Source organism: Danio rerio, chromosome 5, assembly GCF_052040795.2.
Source record: "Danio rerio strain M-AB ecotype USA chromosome 5, GRCz13ab, whole genome shotgun sequence".
NCBI lineage: Eukaryota > Metazoa > Chordata > Actinopteri > Cypriniformes > Danionidae > Danio > Danio rerio.
Window position 1 is genome coordinate 76,080,001 of NC_141025.1, and position 25,416 is coordinate 76,105,416.

The following is a 25,416-nucleotide window of genomic DNA, read 5'->3' on the forward strand; positions in this document are numbered from 1 at the left end:
AGGCACACCCCTTCATTACACAATAAACATCAACACACCTCATCAATGCAAAATTAACAGCAGTCTAATAGCCACACCCCTTCCTTCCAGTCAACATCATACTTGGTTAACCATGCCCCATTTATGCATAATTAACACCAGAGTCAAATATCCACACCCTTTCATTACACAACTGACACCAGTCTGATAAAAACACCACATTGATGCATAATTAACACCAGAATCTAATAGGCACACCCCTTCATTACACAATTAACATCAGACTCGAATAACCAAACCCCATCGATGCATAATTAAACCTAGTCTATTGGCCACACCCCTTCATTACACAATTAATATCATACTTGAATAACCATGCACCATTGATGAATAATTAACTCCAGAGTCTAATAGCCACACCCCTTCATTATACAATTAACATCAGACTCGAATAACCAAACCCCATCAATGCATAACTAACACCACTTTATTAGCCACAACCCTTCATTACATTTTAACATCATACTTGAATAACCATGCCCGATTGATGCATAATTAACACCAGAGTCTAATAGCCACACCCCTTCATTATACAATTAACATCAGACTCGAATAACCAAACCCCATCAATGCATAATTAACACTACTTTATTAGCCACACCCCTTTATTACATTTTAACATCATACTTGAATAACCATGCCCGATTGATGCATAATTACCACCAAAGTCTAATAGCCACACCCCTTCATTAAACAATTAACATCAGACTCGAATAACTAAACCCTATCAATGCATAATTAACACTAGAGTCTATTAGCCACCCCCTTCATTACACAATTAACATCATACATGAATAACCATGCCCCATTGATGCATAATTAACACCAGAAGTCTTATAGCCACACCCCTTCATTACACAATTTACACCAGAGTATATAGCCACACCCTTTCATTAAACAATTAACAACAGACTTTAATAACCATAGCCCATTGATGCATAATGAACACCAGTCTAATAGCCACACCCCTTCATTGCAAAATTTACATCAGACTCGAATAACCATGTCCCACCAATGCATAAGTAACACCAGAATCTAATAGCCACACCCCTCCATTACACACTTTATATCAGACTCAAATAACCACACCCCATTGAAGCATAATTAACACTAGAAGTCTTATAGCCACACCCCTTTATAACACAATTTACATCAGAGTGTATAGCCACACCCCTTCATTAAACTACGAACATCAGACAAAACATCAGACTTGAAAAGCCACGCCCCATCAATGCATACTTAACACCTAATAGCCACACCTCTTCACTACACAATTAAAACCAGACTTGAATAACCACACCCCCTCTATGCATATTTAACACCAGTTTAATAGCCTAACCCCTTTATTACACAATTAACATCAGCATCCAATAATCACACCAAATCGATGCATAATTAGCAACAGAGTCTAATAGCAACATCTTTTCATTGAACAATTACCGCCAGACTCGAATAACCACACCCCCTCTATGCATATTTAACACTAGTTTAATAGCCACACCCCTTCATTAAACAATCAACATCAGACTCAAATAGCCACTCCCCATTTATGCATAATTAACACCAGAGCCGTCACCACTTCATTAAACAACATCAGATTACAATAGCCACACTCGTTCATTACAAAATTAAATTAATGTTAAAACATAATAACCACTGCCCCTCAGAAAAAATAATTAGCACAAGAGCCAATCCCCTTCATTACACAATAAACATTAAAGTTCAATAACCACGCCCCCTTGATGCATAATTAACACCAGAGTCTGCTCTATATGAAGATCTGCAAAAGCTGGAGCCTTCATGTAAACAGGCTGCATGTTATCCGTCCAGAAAATAGGACTGACACTGCAAATATGCAAATAAGAGCATTAACCCACTTTAGGATTGTACAGTGTGAAACTTCAGCGTATAATTACCCCGGATTAATTACTAGATTAGTGAAATGCCAAATAAGATAACCCAGGATTCTGTGTAGCTGGGGGGCTAATGCTGTGAGCTAACCCCAGCGTTAGCTAGTTTAAAAAAGCTCAAGTTAGTGTTTTATTGATAAGCATGTCTTTACTGAATGTAACCCAAAACCATTTTTTTTAGTTACAGGAGTGGAGGAGTGTGTTTTGCAGCCACGTTCATGCATGTCGCAGGAACATGAAATGCAAAATGTGTGTATACTCGACCACAGCGAGCTAGCTAGCTAACATTATCTGTGTGAAAAACTGAAAGAAGAAGGCAATCTACGGAAACTACAATGTTCATTTGTTCTTACCAAAACTAATACCCGCTAATATTATCTTTAGAAGGTGAAAACTCGAAAACGTTTATTTCACACGACCTCCATTTTTTTTTAAATGAAAGCGAGGCAGAAGCGAGGAAGAAACCCGGAAGAACAGGATCAGCACTGTAAACATTGCTGCAACATGCTGTGGACTACAAATCTCCAGCTGTTGCTGCCATTTCAAAGTGCAGATTTGGTGTAAATATCACTTTAATTTCATTCAGTTAAGTTTACTTTAAACAATTAAAAGCTTATTAGGCATCAAACTAAATCACAATCTCTTTAAGAGTAATTCGCTTAAGTGTCCTCCTAGGCTTCAGCTCATGGCACCAGGTAAACACCGTGGGGACGCTTCAATGCTTCAGCCTATATAACCAGGTGGACTTTCTTAAACTGCTGATTTGCCATAGTATTCACCAGTGCTCAACAGAGCTCAACAGAAAGAACTGTAATTTGCCATGAAGGTCATCAGTTCACCGCTCTTCACCTAGTGCAAACACAGATACATGAACACTGGAGCGTTTTAAAGCCGCGAATATCAGTCGAGTCATCAGCGGACCGCTCGTCTGTGTTTGGTAAACATTGATGCAGTGCAGTGAACTGAGGCCAATCACAGTCATTTCTGTTGAGCACTGGTGAATACTATGGCAAATCAGCAGTGTTTAAGAACGCACTCAGCGACACTTAAAGGTTAGCGAGAAATTGAGGTTTTAAAACATTATTCGTGACTGGTCTAATGTTGCGTTCACACCAGATGCAAACGAAGCGTCAAGCGCGAGTGATTGACATGTTACATGATTTACATTTGTGGCGCGATACGCGTGAATTAGGCAGATCAAATGACGTGATTTGCGTAAAAGAAACGGTGCGAGTTTAGCATTTTGAGCGTCTCATTCACGCCACAATAACCAGGCTGGTTGGCTGGTTTTAGCTGGTTCACCAGGCTGGTTTTAGAGGGGTTTTGGCCATTTCCAGGCTGGTCTTAGCTGGTCAGGCTGGGGGATGACCAGCTAAAACCAGCCTAGCCAAGCTGGGAGTCCAGCCAAAACCAGCTATGTCCAGCTTCAACCAGGCTGGTCAAGCTGATTTTATCTGGATTTGGCTGGTCAATTTCCAGCCTGACCAGCTAAGACCAGGCTGGAAATGGCTGGAAACCAGCCTGGAAATGGCCAATGGTTTCCAGCCATTTTAAGCCTGGTCTTAACTGGTCAGTCTGGAAGATGATCAGCTAAAAGCAGCTTGACCAGCCTAGCCAGCCAGAGAGTCCAGCCAAAACCAGCTATGCCCAGCTTAAACCAGGCCGGTCAAACTGGTTTTAGCTGGTCATTTTTCAGCCGGACTAGCTAAGACAGGGGTGACCAAACTCAGTCCTGGAGGGCCGTTGTTCTACATATTTTGGTTCCAACCCTAATTAAGCACACCTGAACCAGCTAATCAAGCTCTTTGTAGGAATACTAGAAACTTCCAGGCAGGTGTGTTGGAGGAAGTTAGAGCAAAACTATGCAGGACACTGGCCCTCCAGAACCAAGTTTAGACACCCCTGAGCTAAGACCAGGCTGGAAACGGCTGGAACCCAGCCTGGAAATGGCCAAAACCCCTCTAAAACCAGGCTGGTCAACCAGCTAAAACCAGCCTAGGCTGGTTTAAGCTGATTTTTTTAGCAGGGAAATGGCATTTAAAACATGTTTAAAAAAATATATATTAGCTAACTAGTGCCATTCCCTTAGCTGAAAATTAGGTCTGATATCCCTTCTCGTTTTCACCATCCATTCAGACAGACCGGAAAGCGATAAAATTATAAATTTGAATCACTCTTCGTTGAAAAGATATGCAGCCAGGTACACAACAATACACCACCATATGCCGTTTCTGTGTGACTCCAGGCGATCCAGGTTTCTTCCCATTGCAGCCTTGATTTTGCTTTTAAAATGGCGGCCGTGTGAAATCAGTCTATGGCTGACGGCTGCTTCTTACTCAGGGCTGTTTATGCTAACGAAGGAGATATCGTCAGCAATGGGCGGGGCTTTCCCCTTGTGATGACACATACAAATGAGAACGTCAATCAAAGTGTTACTGCAGATGGTTCCTATCAAGTGTGATTATAAAAAAATATTTAAATTTCAACCATTCGATGCTAGCTATATTCACACACTGTTCCCACACAACTGTGCTTAAACCCCTTATAAATGCGATTTTTGCATAATAGGTCTCCTTTTACAACAGAAGACAATCAACACAGAGGAATTCTTGTATTGGTGTAGTCAATATCAGCCTTTAAACGGATTGAGCTCTTTTTATCTTCACTCCTACATCACTGTTACATAAGTACATGTGTGTGTGTCTGTTAAAATGCATGCGCCAATGTCCAAACCATCTGCTTTATTGCACATTTACGTGTGGTTGCAGTTGTGTATGCACTGGTGGTGTGTGTGAGTGAATGTGGCTGTCGAACTGAGCAGCGATGATGCTTCTCGGTTTTAATACATGAACTTTTAAATAAAAGGAGAGTTGCCCATAGCAACAGTACAGCACTTGTCATGATAAAATTACATTCACATACATTCATGCTCAAACCCGTGTTGGGTAGGCTGGGGACATTAATATTTAACACACACTTTCATTTTACCACACACACACACACACACACACACACACACACACACACACACATCTGCAACATTTCTGCAGTCAGAAATGTGTGTTCACTGTTCACACATTGCTCAGCTGTGGATTAGCTATATACAAAACATTTATGCTATAGGCTCTACCTAGATGCGTCATTTGGATTGGTATACATATTAAATTATAAACATTAATTATACAATCCTGAGTGTATTATAAAAGGCACTTATCAAAGCGGAATTGATTACCGGAAGCGCCATTTGAAGCAGTTTATCGCTTCTTCCGGTTTTGCTAGCCTAGCAGAAACATGTCAGGATTTCGGATGAGATACAGTCCAAATTTGGCCAAGAAGAAATAGTTCGCTAGGTTAAAGGATCAGAGTGAAAAGATTCATTATGCATAAACTAGATTAAGCAGTTTCCTGTTTGTTTTTTCTCTCATTTTTTGTGTAAAATCGCTCCATCTTGTGGTAATCTCAGATATTACAATGTTACTGTTACCTTGTATTAAACCAATAAGCTTGAAATGTAGTACGTTAGTATGACTGTTTTCAGCAAATAAAAAAGGAAGAATAACGCACTGTCAAACATTTAAAAATACCATATTCATCCTGGAGGGCCGGTGTCCGGCGTAGCTCCAACTTCCTTCAACGCACCTGTTTGGAAGTTTTAAGTCAGAGTCCATACTCACCCTGCAGAAAAATCCAGTTTAAACCAGCCTAGGCTGGTTGGCTGGTTTTAGCTGGTCGACCAGTCTGGTTTTAGAGGGGTTTTGGCCATTTCCAGGCTGGTCTTAGCTGGTCAGGCTGGGGGATGACCAGCTAAAACCAGCCTAGCCAAGCTGGAAGTCCAGCCAAAACCAGCTATGTCCAGCTTCAACCAGGCTGGTCAAGCTGATTTTATCTGGATTTGGCTGGTCAATTTCCAGCCTGACCAGCTAAGACCAGCCTGGAAATGGCCAAAACCCCTCTAAAACCAGGGTGGTCAACCAGCTAAAACCAGCCAACCAGCCTAGGCGGGTTTAAGCTGAATTTTTCAACAGATCGTCTTGACCATGTCTACATACCTAACTGTATTGAGTTGCTGCCATGAGTTTGGCTGATTAGAAATTTGCCTCAACAAGTAGTTGGACAAGTGTACCTAATAAAGTGGCCGGTGAGTGAATGCGCATCTAGTGTTTTTCAGCCTTACGGTGATGCATCGATTTTGTAATGTCATTAAAAGTACATTCAGTTAAATAAACTTCGGCAGTCATTCAGTTGCTCAAGCGTAAAACGAGATGAATGAATGTCAGTAGCAGCAGGCTAGCACATAAACTCCATTGAAAATAGTGGGTTAAAATAAATGGTCATATTTTAAAGACATGGCGGGGCAAAATAGAATTTAATTCAGTGCTTCTTGTCTGGTCGGAGACCCACTATATATTGCATATCAATCAGGCAGTGAAGATCACAGTGTTTTAAAGAAATCAGACCTTAAACATGGCAATTTTATAATGGAAAGACAGTTCACCAGAAGCCCTTGGGCTGGCTGGCTGGCTGAAAATTAAAGTCGTTGTGCATATACTCCATTATCAATCAAGTCAACCATTTTAGGTCTTGCACATAAAAAAAAAACAGGTCAAAGTTCATGTTATTTTATAGTTTATTTTTCAAATTTATTCGAGTCTCTCGAATGAAAAGGACCCTTTTTATTTCAAAAGACACACCAACATTACATTTGTACATTAAAATACAAATGCTGGAGATCAGTTTGTTCTCTCGTTTTTAGTGCAAACCTTTCAATAGGAATAAAACCAACAACAACAACAAAGTTACCTCGATGGACACAAGAACTCTGGACGAACAACTTACAAAAACGTACCTCGGTTTTAGCTCAACTTAATCAAGTTGAAAAAGCAGAACAACAGACCAAACAATAATAACAAAAAGTTAACGTCATTCTCTGCAGCTCAGCTCACACCAAAATAAGATTCACCTCCTTCTGGCGTCAGTCTGACTTATTTTAGTAAACACTTTCAACATAGCAAATCAGCCAACCCGCAGCTTCAGAACTCCCAAATGATGAATCTATGATCAGGCGATTTCATGGTGAATATAAAAATTGAGATATTGGCATTTGTTAAAATAATTGGCGGCCACGTCTAGATGCACAACGGCTGATGAGGAATAACAGATGCTGAAAGTGATGTTAGCAATGCAGCAACAACATTAACAGAATCGCCAGAAGAAATCTGAAACTCAACATTTGGTAACATGCTCTAATCTTTCCTTATGAGGGGAAAAAAGAAACAAGCAGGCAAAAGAAAACTTAAAAACTAAACATTTGAGTACTAGACCAGCGTTTCTCAACCACGTTCCTGGAGGCGCACCAACACTGCATGTTTAGGATGTCTCCTTTCTCTGCTACACCCAATACAGGTCTCTGCTAATGAGCTGATGATCGCAATCAGGTGTGTTTGGTTAAGGAGACATGGATGATGTGCAGAGCTGGTGGTCCTCCAGGAACGTGGTTGAGAAACACTGTTCTAGATGATGACTTACCAGGTACAGTATGTATGCTGTGAAGCTGCTCGAGAAAAAAAACACACTTTCAAATTACTCTAGAAATGACTTTTTGGAATTGGATTTAACTTGTGCTTCTTCACAAGACCTTTCTTTATGCGCGGTAAAAACATCTGAACAGTGAATACGAGCATCTGATCGGTCTAATTCTTCATTGGAGTCCTTGGAAAATGCTGCGGTCTTTCTTTATTTTATAACAGCAGGGGAGCAATCTTATTCAGCACCAATGAGACATTTAAGAGAGTTTTTAAGAATTTTTAAAGTCTTAAATGTTTTAAGTTCTAGTGGCTTCAAATGCTGGTCGTTCTCCAAAAAAAAAAATAAAAAAAAAACAATAAGCCCCCAAAAAAATCCATCTCTAACTGGTGCGGTCACTTTAAAGATGAAGGTCGTTTGTGATACAGAGAGATTGGTCTCTGAAAACCTAAAAACAGAAGAGAGAGAGTGAAATAATAAACAATTAATAGGCATTGACATAATACATATGTCATAAACATAATAGTTAATAACTCATTTCTAATTAATGATTTCTTTAATCTTTGTCATGATGACTGCACATAATATTTAACTAGATGTTGTTCAAGATACTAGCATTCAGCTTAGTGACATTAAAAGGCTTAACTACAGCAGCCTCAAACTCGATTCCTGGAGGGCCGCACCTCTGCAGATTTTAGCTCCAACCACCTACAACTCACACCTGCTTAATTGTCTCTAGAAGTCTTGAACACCTTGGATCAGCGGTGTTTGATTAGGGTTGGAGCCAAACTGTGCAGAGCTGCGGCCCTCCAGGAATCTAGTTTGAGACCTATGTATGTATGTATGTGTGTGTGTGTGTGTGTGTGTGTGTGTGTGTGTGTGTGTGTGTGTGTGTGTGTGTGTGTGTGTGTGTATATATATATATATATATATATATATATATATATATATATATATATATATATATATATATATATATATATATATATATATATATGTATATATTTGTATGTATGTGTGTGTGTGTGTGTGTGTGTGTGTGTGTGTGTGTATGTATGTATGTATATATATACATACACACACATATATATATATATATATATATATATATATATATATATATATATATATATATATATATATATATATATACATATATATATGTGTGTGTGTGTGTGTGTGTGTGTGTGTGTGTGTGTGTGTGTGTGTGTGTATATATATATATATATATATATATATATATATATATATATATATATATATATATATATATGTATGTGTGTGTGTGTGTGTGTGTGTGTGTGTGTGTGTGTGTGTGTGTGTGTGTGTGTGTATATATATATATATATATATATATATATATATATATATATATATATATATATATATATATATATATATATATATATATATATATATATATATATATATATATATACACGCACACATACATACACGCACGTACACACACGTGTACACACACACGTACACACACACACACACACACACAGAGTTTTGGGATGCCCAAACTTTTTCTTATGAAGGCCCAAAAACTTGATTGAGGGTGGTGGGTTGAAGGTACCAAGGGTTGAACCAAACTGTATTACGTTAAAGTTGCTATGGGTAATTTATATAATAAAAAAACAATAATAAGAAAACACTGCTTTATATTTACTAATGCAGCATAATTCTTTTAGATTTTATAATGAACTTGCTATATTAACAACAAAAACAATCCCATTTAAAACAGAGTTCAGTGGAGCACCTGTTTTTGCCTTGATTTGCTCGCTGATGTTTTCTGCATTGTCTTTTGTCCATCGAGTGACAGAAATTCAATTTTTTAAAAATCAGATTCATCTACAGATAGACTTCATTGAATCATTTAATTTCAGTTTGCGTTTCAGTTTATAGCGGAGCAATAAAAAAAACAAACAAAAAAAAGTACATGTTAATTTAGAAATGACAATCTTTGTTAACGGTAATTGCCCCAACCCTCGCCAGCACTGTTTTCTCTGATGGAATGGTGGACCAAATCATAAGTTTCCATGAGCCAACTTTGGCCTGCAGGCCCTAGTTTGGGTATCTCTGATATATCATATTGAGGAATTGCATGAAATGTCAAAGCTCTGACCTTTGGAGTAGTTTTGCGACGTCCCAATGAGCTCATAACTGGAGAAGCCCACCTCAGTCGTCAGGAAAGAGGAGAACTGGTCTGGTTTTAACCGGATGCTGTGGTAATTCTTACAGATGGCCTCCTGTTAAATTAAACAGCATGAAGATAAAGTGCATGTGGTTAAAACAATGAGCTTTAGAGTGACATTTTGATGAATGTGTAAATGTGCTGCATGTTTCGTAGAATTAAAATCAGTGTAAAGTCTTTCAAAGACAACATAGTTTATTTTTTAAAGTTTTGTTACAAGCAGTTCACACTCAGTTTTATCTCGTGTGGTTTTGGGGATGTTTTCATCCACTCTGGTTTAATTTTGAGTCTAATTTTGGCTAGCTTTCTCTGTTTCTCAGCACATTTTTGGCGACAAATTTTATTTTGACACATACTTTGGAAAATGCTATCATGCATTCTTTATTGTTGCTCGTTTTCCTTTGAACATATGCGAGCACATACACTACCTGACAAAAGTTTTGTCATCTATCCCAGTTGTAAGAGCAACAAATAATAACTTGACTTCTAGTTGATCATTTGAAAAAGTGGCAGAAGGTCGATTTCTCAGATGAATCATCTGCTAAACTGAATCCCAATCATCACATACTGCAGAAGATCTACTGGAACCTACATGGACCCAAGATTCTCCAAATTAATCAGTCAAGTTTAGTGAAGAAAAAAGTCATGGTTTGGGGTTACATTCAGTATGGGGGCGTGCGAGAGATCTGCAGAGTGGATGGTAACACCAACAGCCTGAGGTATCAAGACATTTGTGCTGCCCATTAGATTACAAACCACAGGAGAGGGCAAACTCTCCAGCGAGATAGCGCTCCTTCTCATACTTTAGCCTCCACATCAAAGCTCCTGAAAGCAAAGAAGGTCAAGGTTCTCCAGGATTGGCCAGCCCAGTCACCATACATGAACATTATTGAGCATGTCTGGGGTAAGATGAAGGAGGCATTGAAGATGAATCCAAAGAATCTTGATGAACTCTGGGAGTCCTGCAAGAACGCTTTCTCTGCCATTCCAGATGACTTTATTAATCAGTGATTTGAGTCATTGCAGAGATGTATGGATGCTAGGGTTGTAACAATATACCGGTATGACGGTCTACCACGATTTGAACGTGCACGATTATCATACCATGAACAATTGCATATCAACGGTTTTAACCCTTAAAGACCGAGACAGCCGCCCGCGGCTAAAAATAAGTATTGCTCTTAAATGTTTAATAACTTTTGATCTGCTGATCCGATTGATACAATTCAAAGATTGGCATAAAGAAGAGAATCTCAGCTTTCCATAACATTCGCAGACTTTCAGAGGCTCCGGAATCAGTGCGGTTACAACATCAAAATTTGACAACGCTGATTTGACAAAGAAACGCTCGTCACTGTGTCTCCGGACAAACCAGACATGATACATTGATGCATTGTCCCTCCTCCATGCCCAGATTGGTTCAAACTCGCTATATCACAACCAATAAGCATAGGTTTCACTTTTGTTTGTGGACCAACACTGCGCTTTTTGAACAACACGGAATGAGAGATAGGCATACATTTCTGCGCGGCTAAATAAAACGCAAAAAAAAAAAAAGTTTTGCATGAAATAATTCTCATACTAAGTACTTTTGCATGCACAGCAGCACAGAAACATGACAAAACAGTGACACAGCAAAGACGAACTGCTGCTCTTGCTGTTTTCAAAAGACACAAATGAAGGTGCAGCTGTTTGTCTGCATTGCATACAACCACATCCAAATCCATATCCACAGACAACCATATCCATGCTGGCACATAAAACCTAAGGATGTTCCATATTGAATCTAGTTTCGTTATGTAACTATTTATAGTATAGTAAATATTTATATCTATTTTTTACTGAGGATTTGCACCATGTTTATTTGGACTTTGACACATTATTTATTATTTTTTTATTTGTTCAATGTACAAGTGGACACATTCTCTCACCTCGGCGGTCAAGATAAGGTCCTGAAAATCTCAACATGCTTACATTTCTTCATCACAACCTAGACTGAAAAAAACAACGCTTTAAATACATGTTTACAGCCATAAACTTGGTATTGCACTTTTGGTCTCCCATTTATCCTGCTTATAAGGAAGGACAGTTTAAGTTTATTTTTGTCTAATCTTAAAAGACCCTGCTTGTTTATTCCTTCTAATTTAATTTCCTGATTTCCATGAGCAGTCCTCCAAGCTCATGATGGAGTCAGACACAATATTCATTCTGTTTCCACTGCAGCATGACTTTATATTCTATACTGGACATTATTTCTGTTAAGACACAAGACTTTTGTCTAAGCAAAGTCAGAGCTTACGGTTTTAATTAGATAATTAAAAATCAAGGCTTGATCATGTTTTAATCTAAAGGCCTTTGCCTTTCATATAAGCCACTTCTGATACCAGATGATCAACAAGAAGTCAAGTTATTATTTGTTGTTCCTTAAATACATTTGTCAAAACAAACTTTTCTTTTGGATGCAATTAATAATTGCCCAGCACAAATTTTTATGCAAGTTTAACAGCGTATTTTATTTGCATTTCATAAATGTTAATCTCATTAATAATGTGGTTATAATAGCAGTGTAAACGCATCACAGATAATTTCCTTTAAGTCATATCACAGTTGCGGCTGAACAGTGCGGCTATTCAATGCGGTTGTTCAGACTCATACTGACACGGAGTAATAGTATTTTAATGACAGCAGTAAATAACGGAGCAACTATCTGAACTGTACAACCGTTTATAAATTATAATTTAACATTCATTTTATATCTTTTTTTTTTATTCACAAACTGTGCAGCTTTTGTCACTGCACTGTGTCTTTATGGGCTTCTGGAAGAACATTTCCTGAGCCTCTTGGTATGGAAAGTCAGAAATGTCTGGCCCATTTATTGAGACATTTATTAAACATGTCTTCTATAAAAAATTTTGATGTGAACATGTCATGGCCAGAATCAGCTTTGCAGAAAACAATTCGTCCATTCATTTTACTTCAGCTTGGTGCCTTATTTATCAGGGGTCCCCCAAACCAAAATTACAAACAATGCAATCTGGAAACATTGCAAATGATGAATGATGAAAATTAGTTAAAATGCACATCTATAAATCTAAAACTTGTTTACTAAAAGGAAATAGGAATATAAACTACTTCTTACAGCAATGAGTGTATTACAAGAAGTTATATTTTTAAATATTTATGTTAAAAAGTTTTATCTAATAATTCCAGCCAGCTTTAAGTGAATTTTTAATATTGTCATAAACACAAATTTCAGTTGTTCTATGTAAAAAGGCCTAAACACATGCAGGACTATTCAAATATTTTGCTCACCTTTAACATTGACAGCGGATCTCTCAATGAAAGAGGGGGGGGGGGGGGGGGGGGGGGGGGGGGGGGGGATTTGCACTTGCGATATCTTTACTGCACTATTCATTTAACATATCAAATGTAATGTTTAGACCATCACTGTGCCTCTTGCGATCTGTTCACTTGCTCATTCTCTCTCCTCGCCATGATTTCCGGGTATTTTAATAAATTTTGGGGGATCAAGGAGCCAGTATGAATTTGCGAAAGACAAACAGAGCTTTCTTGAGAGGTCATAACTAGACACTAGACCATTTATATATTTATATATATATATATATATATTTATTTAAATTTATATATATATTTATATATATATTTATATATATATATATATTTATTTAAATTTATATATATATATATTTATATATATATATATATATATATATATATATATATATATATATATATATATATTTATATATATATATATATATATATATTTATATATATATATATATATATATATATATATATATATATATATATATATATATTTATATATATATATATTTATATATATTTATATATATATTTATATATATATATATATATATTTATTTAAATTTATATATATATTTATATATATATTTATATATATATATATATATATTTATTTAAATTTATATATATATATATTTATATATATATATATATATATATATATATATATATATATATTTATATATATATATATATATATATATATATATATATATATATATATATATATATATATATATATATATATCAAAATGGCAAAGACAAAAGGAATGAGTTATTAGAAATTACCTATTGAAAATAACGTTTAAAAATGTGTTATAATAAATCTTTTTTTATAAAATAAATAAAATTCATAGGAGTACTTGTATATTTCTTCAACTGTAAATATGAAACAACTCCATGTACATTTTTTTTATTTTCATATTAAATAGTCCTTAAACACCAGAACTGTCATGTTGTGCATCTTAAATGATCAGTGATGTGATGAAAATGTTGTGGCCTTACGGTGAGCTTCTTCCTCTTGTTGTAGGAGCTCCAGGGCTGGGGCTCCAGAATGAAGAGTCCCCCTGGCCGCAGGTGCTTGTATACCCTGTGAAAGAAGCGCTTGAGTCCTGCATCGCCCCAGTTCAAGTGGACCCACTTTGTCACACTCAAACACAGGATGACATCGTACTCCTCCCTCTGTGTCTGCAGCAGCACATCACTCTCCAGCACATAGTTCCCCTGTGGAGGCCAGACAGACAGATATGGAGCCAGATCAGTCTCAAAGATAATGCACTTGCAAAAATAAAACTCGTACATGCACTGCACAATTCACATTTTAAAAAAATTCAATTTGTAAATTCAAAACACAATTTGTTACTTCACAAGTAATAAAATCATATATATTTTCCTGAATGAATTGGATCTGTGGATTTATGAAATGTATTTTGAATGAACAAATTGTTTTGAATTTTCAAATTGTGTTTTGCATATTTACAAATTGTTTTCAAACTGGATGTGTATTTACGAATTGGGTTTTAAATTAAATTGTAACTGCATATTTACGAATTGAGTTTTAAAATTACAGTTAGATCTGTGGACTTACGGTTTTGACTTTAAAATCGTGTTGTGTATTTACGAATTGGATTTTAAATTAAATTGTAATTGCGTATTTACGAATTGAGTTTTAAATTACAGTTAGATCTGTGGATTTACGGTTTTGACTTTACAAATTGTGTTTTGTGTATTTACAAATTGTGTTTTGTGCATTTATGAATTGTGTTATGAATTTACAAATTGGATTTAATTTACAAATTCTGTTTTAAATGTATGAATTCGATGTGTGCATTTACGATTTGTTTTAAAATTTCGAATTGGATTTGTGTATTTGCAAATTGTGTTTGTGTATTTCTGAATTATTTGTTTTCTAATTGTGTTTTGTATATTTACAAATTAAATTTCCATATTTAAGATTTGTGTTATAAATTTACGAATTTTATTTGCGCATTTACAAATTGTGTTATGAACTCATGAATTGGATTTGTGTATTTACGAATTGCATAATTACAAATTGTGTTTGGAATTTAGAAATTAAATTTGTGCTTTTAAGAACTGTGTTAAGTATTTATACAAGTGTTTTAAATTTTCAAATTAGATCTGTGGATTTACGAATTGTTTTGAATTCATAAATTCAAAACAAATTCAAAAGTTTTGTGCATTTACGAATTAGATTTGCGCATTTATGAATTGTGTTTTGAATTTACGAATTGAATTTGCACACTTATCAATTGAGTTTTAAATTTACGAATTGGATTTGCGCAATTATGATTGTGTTTTTAATTTACGAATTGGATTTGGGCATTAATGATGCGTTTTAAATTTTTGAATTGGATTTGCGCATTTATGAATTGTGTTTTGAATTTACGAATTGGATTTGGGCATTAATGAATTGTTTAAAATTTTTGAATTGGCTTTGTGCATTTACGAATTGGATTTGCACATTTATGAATAGTGTTTTGAATTTACGAATTGGATTTGCACATTCATTAATTGTGTTTTGAATTTACGAATTGAATTTGCACATTTATGATTGTGTTTTGAATTTACTAATTGAATTTGCACATTTACGAATGGTGTTTTGAATTTATTAATTGGATTTGCGCATTCACAAATAGTCTTTTAAATGTACAAACTGGATTTGTGCATTTACAAATTTTGCTTTAAAGTTACGAATTGGATTTGTGCATTTATGAAACTTTGTAAATGTGAACAGTGTATGAATTTTATTTTTTAAATTTATTATTTTTCAGATTAATCTAGCTCAATAGGCAGAGGGTTAAAAAAAACAGGACAGACAGGTGCTGCATGCCTTAATGCTAGTATTTAAATTCAACAGACTTACAACATATTGAAAAGTTATTGTGCCACACCTGTTTCCTTCACATGCACAATGCAAGATACCTCTAAGATGTTGTTTCTGTCCTGCAGTTATTAAAGGGATAGTGCACCCATAAATGAGCATTTCCTCATTTACTCACACTAAAATGATTCTAAACTTTTATGCGTTTCTTTCTTCTGTTGAGCCATTTCCTTCACGCACCACAATTATTTCCTTCTCATGCAAATGCAAAATACCTCTAAGATGTTGTTTCTGTCATGCGGTTATTAAAGGGATAGTGCACCTAAAAATGAAACTTTCCTTATTTACTCACACTAAAAAGTTTATTTCTTCTGTATAACAAAAACAAGATGATCTGATGAATCCTGGAAAACAAGCAGCTATTGACCTTTATAGTAAGAAGAAAAAAATACTATGGAAATAAATGCCTGCTCCTTTTATTTTTTTTTTGAGTGAACTGTCACTTTAAGGTGATGTGGGTGCTTTTTCCATTTAGTCTGTTGTGGAATATTCTTGATCAAAATAGTTACAACACACACATGCACGCACACACCTATTTCCTTTACACACACACACAACACTTATTTCCTTCACGTGCAAAATGCAAGACACCTCGGAAATGTTGTTAAAGGGACAGTGCACCCCAAAAATGAAAGTTTACTCATTTACTTGCACTCAAATGATTCTAAACTTTGACTTTCTTTCTTCTAATGAACACAAAACAAGATATTCTGAAGAATGTTGGGGGGAAAGCAGCCATTGACATCCATAGTAGGAAGAAAAAACTACTATTAAATCAATGCCTGCTATCTCTTTAAGGTGCTATGAGTGTTTTTTTAAAAACCTGCATGCAAAACTGTTAGTTACAACCCACAGAAGATAGTATAGGAATAAAAAAGTTAATTATTTATTTTTGGGTAAACCATCTCTAAGGGGATGGGGTTATTTTTTCCATTATACAGTGCTCCAGTAAATATTTTGATCAAAATAAACAGTTGCAACACACACGCGTTGCGCAAAACAAAAAGGTTTTCCTAATTGTATACACTCATCGGCCACTTTATTAGGTACACCTGTCTAACTGCTTGTTAACGCAAGTTTGTAATCAGCCAATCAAATGGCAGCAACTCAATACATTTAGGCATGTAGACACGGTCAAGACGATCTGCTGCAGTTCAAACCGAGCATCAGATTAGGGAAGAAAGGTGATTTAAGTGACTTTGAACTTTACATGTTTGTTGGTGCCAGACGGGCTGGTCTGAGTATTTCAGAAACTGCTGATCTACTGGGAATCATGCACAACCATCTCTAGAGTTTGTTCTGAAAAATGAAAACATCCAGCGAGCGGCAGTTCTGTGGGCACAAATGCCTTGTTGATGCCAGAGGTCAGAGGAGAATGGCCAGACTGGTTCAAGCAGATAGAAAGGCAACAGTAATTCGAATAACCACTCGCTACAACAGAGGTCTACAGAAAAGCATCTCTGAACACACAACACGTCCAACCTTGAGGCAGATGAGCTACAGCAGCAGAATACCACATTGAGTGCCACTCCTGTCAGCTAGGAACAGGAAACTGAGAATACAATTGGCACAGGCTCACCAAAACTGCACAATAGAAGATTGGAGAAAGGTTGCCTGCTCTGAGGAGTCTCCATTTCTGCTGCAACATTCAGATGGTCGGGTCAGAATTTGGCGTCAACAACATTAAAGCATTGATCTATCCTGCCTTGTATCAATGGCTCAGGCTGGTGGTGGTGGTGTAAGGGTGTGGGGGATATTTTCTTTGCACATTTTGGGCACATTAGTACCAATTGAGTAGAGTCAACGCCACAGCCTAGCCAATCATTGTTGCTGACCATGTCCATCCCTTTATGACCACAGTGTAGCCCTCTTCTGATGGCTACTTCCAGCAGGTTAACGCACCATGTCAAAGCGCAAATCATCTCAGACTGGTTTCATGAACATGACAATGGGTTCACTGTACTCAAATGGCCTCCACAGTCACCAGATCTCAATCCAATAGAGCACCTTTGGGATGTGGTGGAATGGGGGATTCGCATCATGGATGTGTAGCCGACAAATCTGCAGCAACTGCGTGATAGGATCATGTCAATATTGAGCAAAATATCTAAGGAATTTTCCAGCACCTTGTTGAATCTCTGCCAGGAAGAATTAAGGAAAAGGGGGATCCAACCCAGTAGAAGTAAGGTGTACCTAATAAAGTGGCCAATAAGTGTATATGTTGGTGTGCTCCAAAAAAAGTGACAAGATCTGCGTTTAGGAGATATGCACCGATATATACATGCAAAACGTGAAGTTTTTTACTTCAGTCTAAATTAATCAACGCCTCATAATTCATTTCTCATCAAACCTTGACCAATCAAATGCTCTCTAGTGTCTGACATGTCCTGCCCCTTCAAGATGTTTCTCATTTGCTTTTCATTTAATGCCCTTGAGCTCAATCACTCTCACAGGTAGAGAATAGCCACTTTTTATTAAAAAAATAAATACATTTTTCAGTTGAGATTGCATCAAACATCAAATGAAAATGCACATTTCAATGCACTTTACAGGACCTTTAAGTCGCTTTTGAACCAAAGGCTTCAATGTAAATGCAGTTCAGTCTACGCCATTCTGCTTTAAGACATTAAAAAGGTAAAAAGGGCTTGTATAATGTTTGGACATTCTTGAATGCTTTGCATAATTTATTACAAAGTATGCATTATTTTGTAGAAGTCAGATGTGTTTGCTCTGTGTGAAACTCTTCATTCGATGGCAGATTGTTCTCAAACAGCATCATGACAATAAAAAATGAGGAAACATTTCAATTATGCAAAATTCGTCAATTATTAACCTCCACTGAAGAAAACGGGGTCATTATATTGATTTAGTTCTACATTGAGGATAACATCAAACACACTGGATGCAGCATTTTGATGAAGCTTTGAAGAAAACTGTAACTCTCCAGTAGACATACTCAAACAAAAAGCAGCAAACATGTTTTTGTGGTCTTACCTTAATAAAGGTCACGTTGGCAGGGAAATCTCCAGGAGGGAGACTGTGTGTGTTTGTCTCGGGCAAAGGGGGCCCAGCAATGGGTCCTCTTGAGATCCGGAGCGAGACGGGGAACGAATGTTTCCCATCTGGGAGATCTACCGATGCTCCATCCTCTATTCCTCCCCGATCAGCCTCCCTCTTCTCTTCTTGATTAACTTCCATTCCTTCGTCCATGCATTTATTCACTTCATCCACATGCTTTGCCTTTTTTTCATCCATAATCAAACTAGTTTTATCTTTGTCCTTTTCTTCTCCCGAAACCTCCCCTCGATCTGCCTTTGTATTTTCCCCAGAGCGTCGGGAGTGCTGCACTTGGACCTCAGAGAGGTAGTGTCTTATATTCTGTCGAGCAGCATGTATCAGCGATCCGTCAATATCCAGGCCCACAATACTAGCAGGCCGCCAATTTTTTGCGATAAACAGAGTCAGGTGGCCAGTGTTGCATCCCAGATCCAACACATCCTTCCCTCTGAACCAATCCGGATTCATAACACGAATGCGAGGATCCTCGCTCATCCCTGGGTTCCGATAGCCGTAGTATTTGTTATAGTTACCGTATTGAAACTTCTTTTTGGGCTGCTGCGGGTTCTGATTGTTGTTGCTGTACTGCGGCCTCCATTGATTCGGATACGGTTGCTGCCTATCAGAGACTCCACTTCGAGAGTTTCCTCCTTGGGATTCATTGTGTTGAAAATGTCTCCCGGATCTTTTCACCTCAGAAGAAGAACTGGAGTTCTCCGTTCTGCTGCCGGCTCGCCTGCGTTTGCGCTGCCTGCTTGATGGAGGGTTGGTTGGGTTTGCTGTTAGATGTGCGGTTGAGCAGTCAACGGTTTTCTCCTTCACCTCATTGTCATTTGAAGTTAGACTGGACTTATTTGAAGACTCGAGAGTCGAGTCCAACAGAGTTTGATCCTCAATTGTACTTTCTAAATGCACATTAGTCATCGAGACCAATGATGTTCCATCATCCTTCACTGCTGCACAGCCATTAGACTCCGTTAAACCAATTCCTTCAGTGGAAACTCGTCCAGTGTTTGCTCCATGGTGTTTGTTTCGATGTCTCCGCCTGCCTCCACCACTCTTCAATGGAGACACCAGCAGACTGTCTCCTGTGCTCAGGCAGTTGAGGTTGAGGGGGTCTGTGATATCTCTGGGTATCAAGATCTCAACGGGGTCTCGGTTTTTGGCTGGCAATGGCGAAGACTTGGGCGTCTCTGCATTGAGAGCCTTGTTGACCTCTTCGTCTAAAAGGCTGTTAAGGTTGAGTGGGTCAAAAATGTTCCCGCCCAGCAGGAAATTGGTTGGCAGGACTGACTCGCTTTCCGAGTTGGCTCGCCGTCGTCGTTTGCCATAACCCGGGTGCTTAAACCCAGCGCTCATAGTGTTGCGGCGCTTGTTGACTTTCTGCTGTTGTGGTTTGGTGCCATTTTGCGATTGTTTAGACGATTCAGCCCCAAGAACTGCACTTTTACTTGAAGCATTGTTATCGGTGGTAGCAGATTTCTCTAGGGATGCCTCACTTCCTGCGTCCTTACTGAGGTTGTTCTCTGTGGTGTTCCCAGGTGGATGGAGAGCACTGGTATCATTTATATTAAATTCTTGAGAAGTGGGGTCTGTTTGCCCCTCACAAGATAAAACAGTTTCTTTGTCAAATGACATCTCTATCATTTTTTATTTCAGGCTGGCACTGATGGAGACATGGATCTGAAAAACACGCATCAAAGCAATCATCCACTAAGAACTCACAAAATCATCAGTTCATCAACTTGAAATATGCATTTTACTAATTGGATCCAATTAGCAAAGACAAATATACTGGTTACTACTACTCAAACCAATTTTAATAGTACATTACTTGGCCATATTTTATCTGTGTGTAACAATTAGAAGAGACGCTAAAATGACTCTAGTATTAAGTCTGGAGATTGTGTTGCACAAAACTTTTCTTTTTTGATCTTTAGAAATCATTGCTAATTAATTAGCATTCATTTATTTATTGGTCTATTTTCATATTTAATATTTATTTTAAGCACACAATATAGATAACTTATTAGCCATGTGGATTTTAGAGGCAGACATTATAGATTATGTATCCATTCATACATTCATTCGACCAAATATTCAAAGCATCATGGTAAACAATTTAGGGAGCATGTCACAAGTTGTCACTGAGCGAATTTGCAAATACAAAACCAAACCAATTTTGCTCTCTTTTACCTTAATCCAAGCAACATGTGTCAAGAGTATTGAAGATAAGTTGGTTTTATATTCACTTTCTTGTTAATAATAACAATATAATCTCATAAAAGTATAATTAGCAAATTCTAAATGGGAAATAAATCGTATTATCAGCCAATGTCAATAAAAGTACAACATTGTTTACTGTCAATTAAATAGTGCTAATGCTGTGTTTAAGTAATACTAACAAGCGATTTCAGATCGAATATTCAAAATACCATGGTAAACAATATAGGGAGCTGCATGTCACAAGTTATCACTGAGCGAATGTGCGAATATAAAACTTAATCTCATTTCAAGGAACAAGAGTATTGCGGTAAAGCTGGTTTTATATTTGCACATTCATACGTTCTCAATAATAATAGGGCTGCAAAATATTGCAAAATAGTGATATGTTGTTGTTGTTTTGCGATATAAATACAATTTCACCAGACAACTTAATATCTCTATTTGGAAATAATGTATAATGTTAGATCGACTGGGATGATTCTGCAGTGGGAATGCAACTTCATATAATTTTGGCATCCCTCGACACATTTCCGTTGTGGTCTGTGCTATTTGCAGTGCGTTTCTCTATTTGCATGTGTTGTAAGCTATTACATGCACGCGTTTAGTCAGAGATTGATAAATAAATGTTTACTATTTGTATCTCCATAAAATCTAATAAACAATCTATAAATTTTTTGGGGTCTCCCAACACATTTTTGCTGTGGTCTGTGCTATTTGCAGAGCGTTTCTCTATTTGCATGCGTTGCATCACTACCTATAAATACAGTAAAGAAAAACTGAACATAAAGTGTTTAATAATTTCCTGAGTTAACCAGTATTCAAGTACAGTAATTAAATTATAAAAATGAAAATAATTCAATAAAATTAATCGTAGTTAAGGTCACAAATGACACAATTTCTTATACCGGGATGCTTTTAAAGTCATTATACAAATATAATAGTTTTAATAATACCATCTTATTGAATAATTTAATAATAATACAATCTCAACATTGTATATCCTGCAATGTGACTATTGCTTATGATCACATTGCGATATCAATGCTGAAACAACTTATTGTGCAGCCCTAAATAATAATGTAATATATTATAAAAGTATTATTAGCAAATTCTAAATAGGAATTTTTTTTATATATTATAAGCCAATGAAAATAAAAGTACAACACTGCTTACAATCAATTAAATAGTGCTAATGTTGTTTTGAAGTTACATATGATTTCAAACCAAATATACAAAAGTACCATGGTAAACAGTATAGGAAGCTTGTCGTAAGTTGTCACTGAGCGAATATAAAACCAACTTTACCTTAATCCAATCAACATGTCAAGAGTAATAAGGTAAAGTTCGTTTAATATTCATACTTTTTCCTTAATAATACAATATATTGTCATAAAAGTGCTATTAGCAAATTCTAAATGGGAAAAAAAATCATATTATCAGCCAATGACATTAAAAGTACAACATTGTTCACAGGCAAATAAATAGTGCTAATGTTGTTTTGAAGTCATACTAACCGAACATTATATCTTAATATGGTAAACAACATAGGGAGCTGCATGTCACAAGTTGTCACTGAACGAATGTGCGAATATAAACACCAACTCTCCCTCAAAAACCCAAGCAACATGTGTCAAGAGTGCATAAAAGAAAGTGAATGTGTAGATTAAGCAACGTCCACCCACCTTCACTGCGCCCGCCTCCTCGACGCCGCTGTTATTATTGACAATTCGTCCAAGCCCCGCCCCCAAGCGTCATCATGAATAAAACATAACACATAGTAAAATCAGCTCGAAAGAAAACAGAAGAGAGAAAGCGAAGGGATACCTAAACAGGATCAAAACACAGCCCGGGGCTCCAACTCTCTCCGCCCTCTCTTAAAGGCACACGGCCCCTCGCTTGCCTCCCTCTCCGGCGGACGGGGAAAAAAAGCGCACAGCGGCTCGGTCAGAGTAACGGCTTCTGTCCGCACACATCCCGCCGCTGTCCGCTGACGTCAGCTTCACAATCAAAATAACACATTCACAGGACACGCCCCTCAAAAAATAACGCTTGTGGTTTACGGACGAGCACTATTTCAGGATATCAGCGAGGCTTTGTGGAGATATTGATCACAGTGATCGATTTCTGTGTGTTTTATAAGCCCTAACTGCTCGGTGAAACTACTGCGCTTACTCGGTTGAACTTACTAATGAGCTGCAGAATCTCGCTGTGAGAAACGGGGCTTTCGGAGCTTTATATATTCGGAGTGCCTGCTGATAAGCAGCTGAGGCAGCCAATGAGACGCGCGTATTCTGTAACCCCCTTGTTTTATTGTCCAATCGTGGAGTGTAATGGGCGGAATTAGCCTAGATTCTACTTTATAGGCGTTCTGAGCATTAGCCTGCACACAATGGTTAACTTTGTTTAAGAATTTACATCACGTTTTAAATCGCGAATATACAGCGTTTATGTTATTATAAATAATGCGTGTTTTATTTAGTTTCATTGCTATGAAAGAGTAATTTTGTTTAATTGTGTTTTCGACTGTTGTTGATAGATTTCTTACAGGCGAGCGCGAGATGCCTTTTTGCTTTCCCATCCTGCATGTAAATAAACGACATTTTTGACACTAGATTGACAGCTAGCGTCATATAATTTGCATTCTGCAGCTGTATACTGATTAGTAATCTTGCATTAGTTGTTTAACTTCCACGATGTGTTGTATTTTATATTGACTGCGATGTGAGCAGAGCGTCTTGGTTCCCGCCCCCGCGTGTGGTTGTTGCGCGCAGAGACTCTGGGATTTGTAGTCCACAGAACTTGCTCGTGCTCATTCCCGTACTCGTCGAAATTATAAATATAAGCTGAATTATGTGTAGATATTAAGTTTGTTCGACTCAGAAAGAGTTTATAAACGGTTTCCGTTTTAGACAGCTCACTCTTGTTACGGTAGGAGCTGTCAACGTCAGTATAAATAAACTTGGATAGACGTCTAGTAACGAGACCGTCAGGTATGTGTCTTCAAGATTAACGTTACAAGAAATATCATTATGTAGGTAATGTATAACCTGAGTTGTAAAATGAATGTGGGGGCTGCTTGTGTTTACAGTGATAAATTCTTTCAGCATTGGCCGTTTGTAAAGGTGGAGATGACAGTAAGTCTCTTTGACCAGCAGAGGGCAATCTGACTCTGCTTATTAGTTTATTCCTGACATTTTTATTAGTAGTAGTTTTTATTATATTATCGAACAAAGTAAACAATACAACTATAAATGGTCTGGTACAACGGCAAACTTCCCTAATATGACAATAAACAAGCATCAAAAACAACCTGGGGCAGAGATGCCCAAAGTAGGGCACGCAGGCCAAAGTTGGCCCATTGTAACATTTAATTTGGTCTTAAACAAAAGACTTTAATATAATGAAGTGGGCCAGTAAACTTAAATGGCTACAATCTTTCATTAAAAATGAATCTTTTTTTATTATTATTTGAGATTCCCACAGTTATATTTAAGAAATGTTGTGGAATTAGTTTTTAATTACAAAATGATTTTGAATTGTCTAAACCTCCCTTAAAACGTTCTGCTTTTCATCAAGTACAATTATATTGCAAACTGATATTTAAACATAGTTTTAGCCCACATGACATATCTATTTATAATAACAGGTGTATTTTGGTGAATAGAGAATCTTTGTTTATTGATGAATGGTGGAAGAATAGCATATGGTCACGTTATGGATAATTTAGGAAATATGTTGAGTCATGATGCTTTCTGTAGAAAATAATTAATCTCCGAAAAGATATGATAAAATTATTAAGAATATGTCATTGCAAATAGCCTGGTAAAGGAACAAATAAAATACTCAACGATGAATCCCAAAATAAGTGATCTTAGATAGAAAATGTTAGCTTTACAGATAGAAAAAGCTCAAACAAATTTTTGAGAGATTGTCTACACAGTGTTGTTTTCCAGGACCTGTTAAGAGAGCTTATGTTATGTCTCATTATGAAAAGAAAAATGTGTTTGATATTAGGAAACGATTTCTTTCATATCCTGTTAATCCTAAATGTAAAGAAGTGCACTTTAAAAGTATGCATCACATTTATCCTGCAATAGAAATTCTAAGGTTAAAACTTAATATTGGTGACTCAAATGTATGGCAGTTTTGTAATTTAGATATAGAAACAACTGAACACTTGTTTTTCCAATGTAATGAGGTACAAAGATTTT

The 25,416-nt window shown here is 36.8% G+C and overlaps 1 protein-coding gene and 1 long non-coding RNA gene across 10 annotated transcripts in view; one reads left to right on the forward strand and one right to left on the reverse strand.

The window, feature by feature from the left end:
- Window positions 1–6,558: 6,558 nt before the first annotated feature.
- Window positions 6,559–23,431, reverse strand: mepcea (methylphosphate capping enzyme a). Of its 9 annotated transcripts, none has more exons than XR_015490347.1 (6): window positions 23,392–23,431; window positions 18,917–20,662; window positions 14,026–14,244; window positions 9,604–9,727; window positions 7,483–7,920; window positions 6,559–7,291 (listed from the first exon to the last, which is right to left on the reverse strand). XR_015490347.1 is itself a non-coding variant. In XM_087252235.1 (5 exons), exons 2-5 carry the CDS (start codon window positions 20,624–20,626, stop codon window positions 7,868–7,870), a joined length of 2,106 nt encoding a protein of 701 aa, XP_087108361.1. In that variant the 5' UTR covers window positions 20,627–20,662; window positions 23,392–23,431; the 3' UTR covers window positions 6,559–7,867.
- The window catches only part of LOC141385683 (uncharacterized), a 33,087-nt gene continuing 31,079 nt past the window's right edge, over window positions 23,409–25,416 (forward strand). Inside the window, exon 1 of the long non-coding RNA XR_015492118.1 lies at window positions 23,409–24,195. This is a non-coding gene — a long non-coding RNA (uncharacterized LOC141385683). The remainder of the gene's footprint in view (window positions 24,196–25,416) is intronic.